This window comes from Miscanthus floridulus, chromosome 6, assembly GCF_019320115.1.
Source record: "Miscanthus floridulus cultivar M001 chromosome 6, ASM1932011v1, whole genome shotgun sequence".
Taxonomy (NCBI): Eukaryota; Viridiplantae; Streptophyta; class Magnoliopsida; order Poales; family Poaceae; genus Miscanthus; species Miscanthus floridulus.
The window spans coordinates 14,047,093-14,056,381 of record NC_089585.1 but is presented as its reverse complement, the minus strand read 5'-3'; the positions used below and the strand labels follow the sequence as shown (position 1 = coordinate 14,056,381).

Here is a 9,289-nt window from a genome sequence, read left to right as displayed (position 1 = left end):
TCTATTTATTCTCATAAATTTGAATCACAACTTACCTCTCATACTGTTGTTCTTTGTGAGATTGTGGACGATGCAGATGGCTCTCATACCCGTTGCTGACTTGATTAAATGAACTTTAAGTATATAAACTTGAGCTCCTGGTGCTTTACATGTTGCCAATTTGCCCCAAAGACAAAATAGTCAGCAAGTAGACATGACATACATCAACGTGTAACTCTAATTTCTAATTTCCATTACTGATTAACAATTTTCTCTTTGATTATTAATTTGATGTGCATATGTTACCTATTTCATAATTATGCTGAAATTGTGCTTTCTGGCAAAAAAAAAAAAAAACAAGTTGGTAGATACACTTAAGTAATTTCTTCCCTGTTATATCTTTAACTGATCATCTTCTTTGCTGCAAGGTCAGGGTGATCACAGGTTAAAAATCATGCTGAGTCCTTTTCCCTCCTCAATACCGTTGATACTATATTTCCGGTAGATAGAAAACTGTAAATACTTTTATGCGCAGATGACAGCATGTTAAGGTTTGACCAACAAAATCTCAGATTTATTATCTGTGTCTCACACACAATCAGTCTGCATTCATATAAACAACGACAGAACTGTAGACTATTGTTGCCATCTGAATGCGCACATACACACTTCTCTTATTTGTATTCTTTGGATAGTTATTGTGATAACAAGCATACTAATCAAAATTTTCTTGATAACATGATACCCGGCGGTGGCATTAGTGATCAGAGATAGCCTTTTTGTTTCATTGTACATCAGGTATAAATACATGTGTACATTTTGGGCCATAGACCGAAACAACACGGGAATGATCACACTGAGCCATCCAAACGTCACAGCAACACCGGATATGTTAAAATTATTAAATCTTTGCTTAGATATTAGCATGTAGCTAAGTTAGTATGACAAACAGAGATGTGGAACATAAGAAAATTTTCTTCTGATGTTCTGGTGACTATCTCCAAGTGATGACTATCAAAGAAAATGGGAATATGGTAGTAGTGAAATTCCCAGATAGAGTGCATTATATTTCTTCTCTATCTTGCTCCTGTTTTCTAACATTTTTCTTGAAAAAGTTGCATCTTCTATGTATTCCTGGCTTCCTGCAATATGTTTGAGATTGAGGAACCATAATTCAGGGCTGAGCCATGCAGCAGGGTCCTGTGGCTAGTAGAGTCATGTTTTAACTAGCTAGGATGTAAGTGTGCGTTTGAGTGTGGAAAAAAATAAATAGGTAACCTCAACTGTACTAATGTTTTGACACTCATTTGCATTTCAAGAAACTATTATCTGAATCAACCGACAGGAATCTTTGCAGAAGAACACGTTTAATTTCAATGTGATAAGCGCAAGTATTCTAAAGCACTTAAATTACAATAACTTTTGCTGCAACTCATGGTATCTATCATTTCAGCAGGTCTAAATCACATCTATGATCCTTGATATCTATTTAAAATGTTCTGCAACAAAATAATTGTGACTATACGGTCACTCATTTTTTAATAAACAAACTGATATTATTATACATAGCAGCCTCTACTTAGTTATACTCCAAACTATATGTTGGTAAATAAATAGATTGTTATTAATAAAGTGACGCCAGACATGCGCTACGAGAAATGAACGGGCCAGATCTAGTATGGCGCGGCAAGGCCGCGCCTGTGTTTCTAGTGTAGTATACTTAGAACTGAGACTAATTAGCTCCTCAAGAAACGAGAAATTACATTCCTTTCATACCGAGTGAGCACGTGCTGCCCTAAGCTGAAAGAAACAACATCGCACAACAAAACAGCACAGCATAAAGATCCTGACGTTATCCATCAGTTCATCACGGTCAACAGTCAACAGTCAACAGTCAACAGTAGAATCAGCACTAATACTAAGCTGGAGTCCCAGCTCACAAGTGCAGCTTGAATCTACCAATATCTCAAAATAACTGAAGTACTACTACTACTCTGCTGCTGCTGCTGCTGCTGCTGCTGCTACTGCTACTGCTACTGCTACTGCTACTGCTACGTTCATTGATTCTAAATTCATTCAAAGATGAAGAACTACCACTACCAGTAGGCTAATTCAGTCCACCAATTGGTAGAGTAATCCCATCATTTTGCAAATTGCACTAAGAAATCATGGGCGATAGCGTACCTCCCTTCAAACCCCGTCGGGTCCTCGTCTACAACGTAATCCGCGACAAGTGTTGTCCGAGACTGGGCTGCGGCCGGTGCCTCGTCGTCGTCGGCCTTCCGATGCGGCGTCGAAACCTAGAATACGCCAATGCCACCGTCCGAGCCGTACGCGAGCGAGGCAACGCCGCCGGCGGCGGCTTACGAGCTGCGGAGGAGACCCTGCCGAAGCCGGACCGGAGCCGCTGGTGCGACCGCGTCCACGCCAGGAGCCGCCGCTTCTGTGGCTGCACCGTGTCGACCTCGCCGCCGCCACACACGCGTTTTCTCTTGGCGCCAGGCGAGGGGAGGAGGGCCGCGACGGAGCCCGCGGACGCGCAGCTGCGGCCGCTCCCCTCCTTCCGGTGGCGAGCACCGGGCTCCGGGCGCCCGTCGACGTCCATGTAGTCCTCCGTGGCGGCGGCCCGGGCGGCGTCCCTGTCGACGTCCATGTCGTCCTCCGTGGCGGCGGCCCGGGCGGCGTCCAGGCTGAGAACCCTGACGAATATGTCGTCCTCGACGGCCTTCGTGAGGCGGTCCACCTCGGCGCTGCAGACAAAGAGCGCCGCAAGGAAGCGGCGGGCGGAGCTGGCGACGGCCGCGGCGTCGAGCACCTCCTGCCCCCGCAGCGCCTCGGATCGGGGCACCTGCAGCGAGGCCGAGAACGACTCGTCCCGCACGGCCGCCCCCGCGCCGCCCTCGGCGGCGTCGGCCACCGCGCGCACCAGCTGGCGCAGGAGGCCCCGGCGCTGGTCCACCCGTGAGTGCTTCGACTTAATGTAGCCGATGAACTCGGCCAGCACCGATAAGAGGACCTCCATCGTCAAATCGAGCTGAAGCGGCACTGTAACGGCAGCTGTTCTTCAGAGCTCAATGAGGAGTCCCAATGAGGCGGCGGCGGCAGTTTCCGTGGTGGTGGGAAGGAAATGGGGTGGAGATGGACTGCGCAGACCGGAGGAGAAGCGTCCGCTGGAAGCCAGGAATTTTCACATTCGGCAACATCCAAATAATTTTTTTTAGAGAAATTTCTTATTTGACACTGAAAAAATGAGTTGTTCCTTTCCCCTGAAATTTTCTTCGTTCCCTATTTGACACTCACTTCAACTTTCGTTCCTAATTTGACACTGCCGTCAAATCCGTTAGCTAACGGTGTTAACTGGCCGTTAAAAAGATGTTTTTGCTCCTAGAAAAAAAAGGGGCGAAGCAAATTTGAGAGGAAAAAAACCTACGCTTTTTTTTTAGTCGGGCGCATGCATCAGAGGCGGGCGTAGGTTTTTTCCTCTCAAATTTGCTTCGCCGTTTTTTTTCTAGAGGCAAAAACGTTTTTTTTAACGGCCAGTTAACACCGTTAGCTAACGGATTTGACGACAGTGTCAAATTAGGAACGAAAGTTGAAGTGAGTGTCAAATAGGAAACGAAGAAAATTTCAAGACCAAGGGTGATTCTTTTTCCCTTCTATAAACTCAAATCAAATCTAAACAAGATCCAATGTCCTTGGATACGCACAGGACAGTAATACAAATACGGATGGTTTTGATCACGAATAAAATTAAATTATATATTAAAAATGGGATGAATAAAATGTGAATAATGTCAGTCACAATATTTTTGAGATAATAGGTAAAAGTAATATCAATTTATTTTGTGTTGTACAAAATCGATTGCTCCATCTTTTACATTTCATCTAAAAGTTATTGATCCGTAATAACATCTTTATGTTCCAATGTATAGTGTTCCTAAACACTGATCTTTGATTCTAATCAGTCAAAACCCAAAAAACATCATTGTCAAAAAAAAAAGATCCATGTAGTATGTGATCATATTTACTTCTACTATTGTGTATTTTGTTTTTGAGAAACTTTTACCTCCACTAGTAGTAGTGGTAGAGTGGCGTGGAGCAAGCGAGCGTTGTGCGCTAGTGGAGTGGACTAGGACTCGTGCCCGTGCGGTCGTGCTCGTGCCTCGTGGGGGGAGCTCATGCGAGGACGCGAGGTATGCGATCACGCGAACGCGGGTGCGGCAGTGCAGGCGTTCTGCCGAGACCATCCGAACTCCCGAAAAACGAACACAAGCACGAGGTGGTGCGTCTCATTCCCACGATAATACGGCCTCCTTGATTCTTGAACATCACTTATGTGAACCTACAATTTTTTGCTTGATTTTTACACTGGGATTGCAAAACTCAGGTAAACCTTAATTCTTGAACATCACGTAGGTGAACCTACATTCTATTCTTGATTTTTACACTCAGATTGCAAAGCTCAGATAAAATTAGAGATGCAAACGGGATAGCCCACTACGTGAAAAACAGTTCATAGCAACGTGATGAATTTTTTGTAGGGACGGCTGGTGATGGAGCCGTCCCTACAGTGACATGCTCAGGAGCCCAGACACCAGCCGTACCTACAAATGGAACAGCAGGGACGGCTGGTGATACGAGCCGCCCCTACAAATGGGTCTGATTTGTAAGGGCGGCTCACTCACCAGCCGCCCTCGGCGTTTCTCGTAGGGGCGGCTGGTGATTGAGCCGCCCCTACAAATTCCCGCATATAAATACCTCCGATTTGTAGGGGCGGCTCAATCACCAGCCGCCCCTACAAATGACCCACATATAAAGCAAACTGCAGTACTTTCTTCCCTCTCGGATCACTCACTTCAACCCGTGAAAGAAAGGTGGAGAGGCCTTGGGCACCTCCCAAAAATTGCTCTACTAAGGAGGGAAGATTTTGGTCTCAAATCCTTTGGTGGAGAGATTGTAGAAGGTAAGAAAATGATATTCCATATTTTTTTGAAGTTTTAATGGTTGGTTAGTGAGTAATTAGAGTTTTATTTTTTCTTCTCTCTCTTCTATGGTGCTTGAGCTACTTATGAAACAAATTAGACCTAAGTTTTGAATATACTAGGATAAATTAGGGAGAGAAACGAGACCATACCCTTATTTGGTCCATATTTCTTGATTTTAGTGAATAATTAGTTAGTTTTATGGTTGTTTCATGTGCATGTAGATCTAGATCTAGGGTTTGATTTTTTTATTAATTTTGTTTTTGTAAATTTATGTTCGATGAAATTAGACTTTGGTTTGTATGAAAGATATTGGGTAAAATATAATTGTTGCTAATTGTTGTCTTTGAAATTATTTATTGTAATCAACAAATATGTATTTTAATTATTTATGGATAAATAAGCCATTAATTAATTTTTCTCTACCATGGTGTGTTTGTATGCTTCTTGTAATTATATTTGATTTATATTCATATATCTGAAGTATATACAATTATTCTCAAGTAATTATTAATTTGATTTATTTTTATATATATCTGAATAAGTAGTCCTTTAATGTTTATTTTGTTGTTGTTGTAAAATATGGAGTACATGAACTCTTGGATGTATGGTTCGTTAAGATTCAAGGTATCTTCCTAAACCCTAAAGAAGCTGCACTCATGATATGGTGGGTTGGTGAGCGTAAGGTGGATGATGATAAGATTGCACACCCGGCTGATTGTAGTCAGTGGTAAAGGTTCGATGAGAAGCACAAAGAATTCAGTGATGACCCAAGAAATGTACGATTTGGCTTGAGCACCGATAGAATAAATCCCTTCAATGAGAGGATGAGCGACCACAACACTTGACAAGTGATCTTGACCATGTATAACATCTCAATGTGGTTGTGTCAGAAGAGAAAATACCTTCTCCTCACTATTTTTATTTCTGTCCCTAAACAACCAGGCATTGATATAGACGTGTTCCTCGAGCCTTTGATGCAAGAAATAGAGAGACTATGGAGGCATGGGGAGCCGATGTACGATGCGTTTCGAAAGGAGGACTTCATATATAGAGCAATAATATTTATTACTATCAATGATTACACCGTATTGTTTACTTTGTCTGGACTAAGGATGGCAACGGATCGGGTTTGGGGCGGATATCCGCAGGTTTCGGGTTCTGCGGGTTCGGGTTTGGGGATGGTTTTTCACCCACGGTTTTCGGGTTCGGGGCCCCGAAACCAATCGGGTTCGGTTTCGGGTTTGGTTTTCCACCCGTGGATATCCAATGGATATCCGAAATAAATCATTTGGAATTAAAACTCATGTTTTATAATATACTAATAATAATTTGTTTACTTAGATTATTAAATTTATTTAAAGTTGACTCATGAAAATATTTATTATTTGTTGCCTCTTGTTTATACATGTGAATATGTGTATATATATCCGCGGGTTTCGGGTATCCATTCGGGTTTCGGGTATATGCGGGTTTGGTTTTGGTGATGGATTTTCACCCGAATCGGTTTTCGGGGCGGATTTGGGTTTCGATTTCGGGTTTCGGTTTTGGGTGCACGGAGACTCCACTCGATCCGAACCCGACCCATTGCCATCCTTAGTCTGGACAGATCAAAGGAAAGATGAGATGCTTGGTTTGCTTGGATGGTACTATATGGGTGTACCTGGATGCATCTAAGAAGATAGTTTACCTAAGGAACCGACGCTTTTTAAAAGCAAGTCACAAGTATATCAGCAAATTGTTCTTTAGATTTTATGACAACACACCGGAGATTGAACCCCCTTCGGAGAGACGTCATAACGGAGAACATGTGTACAGAATGGTGATGATCAAGAACTTGTGAGGAACTTGATATCATTAGCAGCTGCCCCTACATTACCTTCTCCTCTCTTCTCTGTTACGATGCCTTGATGCTCCAAGTTCATGATTGTCGATGTTTGACCACCGATAGCCTGCCACGGGGGTACCCGGGACAGTATGTTCGGGCTTTAGCATTTGCGGAACTCGACGGTAAACACAAGAGACAGTCGATTTATCCTGGTTCGGACCCTCGATCTTTGATTGAGTAATAGCCCTACGTCCAGTCGACGTTAGCCTTTGCGTTGGATTGATTGTGAAGTGTTCTATTATTAAAAGTCTCTGTCCCTAGGAACCCTGCCCTCCTTTATATAGTCAGGAGGTTAGAATCCTAGTTGGTTTACAATGAGAATTCCTAGTAGGATTACAGAATAATACTTCTACTAAGATTACAATGGAAGAATTCTAGTTAGACTAGATCTTTTCCCTTCCTTGCGGAGTATCCCGTGGGTTCCGCACCGACAAGCCCCCAAGCACTTCATGGTTGAGTTCTGGAAGCCTCGTCTTGTTCCTTCAAGTCTCGCCGAGCAGAAACAAGCATCGTCCGAGTGCTTTCTTGAGCGAAACCATGTAGCACTTCATGAGATCTTCATGTGGTGTGTACCTTTTTGAAGAAAAAATACTCCCATTTGGGTGTAGCCCCCGAGCCTCTTGCTGTTTGGCACAAGGAGCTTGAGGGACTTCTCTTAAAATCGCCCTGAATCTTCGTCGAAGGGCTCCTGAGCATATACCCGGGTTCTTTGTCAATACGAGCTCGGATATAGCTATGTACGTGTTCTTTTTGTCGTGTGGCCTTGAAGTGGTCTGTCTTGAAGAAGTCTTCTGAGTGATGTACGCTTTTTTTTGAAGAAAAAAGTGCACTCACTGAGTGTAGCCCCCGAGCCTCTTGCTATTTGGAACAAAAAGTTGGAGGGTCTTGAATCTTATATTGTTTGAAAAGCTACTGTCTTGATGAAGTCTTCTGAGTGATGTGCGCTTTTTGAAGGAAAAAGTGCACTCACTGAGTGTAGCCCCCGAGCCTCTTGCTAGGTTCTTTTATCAAAAAGAACTTGGATATAGGTTCTTGGCATGTTCTCTGGTAGTCTGCTATTATCAGATGTAGTTGTATGGTGGTGGTTGATAGTAAATGATGTTTGTTCACGAGTTGTACAGTATTGGTATATTCTTCCGAATATGCTCGTTCTCGAGTACTGCTGCTTTACGCCTGACTCCTTTTTCATTGAATTCTGTCTTTTCACTATGTCCATTATTAGGTTTGTTCTGCTGGTGCTCCTGGTCCATGTGCACCGCTTCTTTGGCCTATAAATATCCTCCTTCTGTGCTATTTTAATTCATCGAGTATTTTTGTTGCGTGGTCTGAAGTCTCCGTAGTTATGAATATGGTAGTTTGTGAAGTAGAGCAGCCCCTGGGCGTGTTTTACAGTTCTTGTGTATCTTGCCGTAGCTAGAGGGATTCTTGTGATAGGGATTAGAGGTAGGCTAATCCCGCAGCAGCATTGTACTTTGAAGTACGTGGTGGTAGTTGGAGGGAGTCTTGTGATGTGGGATGCGATCCTTCATTTGTCAGTTCTAGGTTGATCCTTGTCGCCTGCCCTAAGACTGTTCGGTGCAGATCAACACCATATCCAGCATCACATTGGACTTGGGTAGACAAATGCCTGTCGGCCTTCTTTGCTCCATGTTATCCCGCCGTGCTGCTGATTTCCACCTTGGATGCACTGCATCCGTCCTTTGAAGAAAACAGTATAGCCGAGTGCGATTTGTTCTATCGAGTAGTAATTTGGAACACGTAGTCGTTCTAGAGCCTAGCCGTGTCCGGGTTTCTCTTTGCTACTTTACTTGTCGTAGTACCGAGCTCGTTGGGTCTTGTAAGATGTGTTATCTTCTATTTTTTGAAACCATTTATAATGGAAAGAATCTTGTCTTCTGAGTTGTCATTCTTTATTCTCCTAATGTCCCGGTTGTTGATGAGATTTCCGAGTTCTTTCTATAAGGACCGGGTTGTTGCGCTCCTTGTGAGGTAACCCTTCTTTGCTTTATTATTGATGAGTTCTTTTTGTAGTAATATGATAACTCCGCCGTGGTGCTGGATGGATAAGTCTGAAATCTGCCCGTTGAACTGTACCGTTGTGTGGATTTGAGTCGTTCGTCATTTTAGCTGCGTTGGCAAATGAACAGTTGCATCCTCATGTCGTGTTAAGACGGGCCTGGTGGGCCTCGTTTTGACGGGCGTAAAATCTATTTAAAGACCTTTCTCTTCCTTTTCTTTGGTACCTTGCCTTTGCCTTGAAACCCTAGCCTTCAAAACTCCGTCGTCGCCATTACCGCCATCATCTGAGCGCTGCCATGTGAGCCTTCTCTATTCTTAGTGCCCCATTGCCTTTGCTAGTATATGGATAGGAAGAAGTCGGCGAGTAAGTCCTAGGCGACCTTTGTCGACGAGGAAGCATCGCTCTCCGTTATTGAAAATC

The 9,289-nt window shown here is 43.5% G+C and overlaps 1 protein-coding gene across 1 annotated transcript; it reads right to left on the bottom strand.

Moving 5' to 3' along the window:
- Nucleotides 1-1,823: 1,823 nt before the first annotated feature.
- LOC136457682 (uncharacterized) lies at nt 1,824-3,017 on the bottom strand. Its single transcript, XM_066457704.1, has one exon. It carries the CDS (start codon nt 2,999-3,001, stop codon nt 2,192-2,194), a length of 810 nt encoding a protein of 269 aa, XP_066313801.1. The 5' UTR covers nt 3,002-3,017; the 3' UTR covers nt 1,824-2,191.
- Between the last annotated feature and the right edge of the window lie 6,272 nt (nt 3,018-9,289).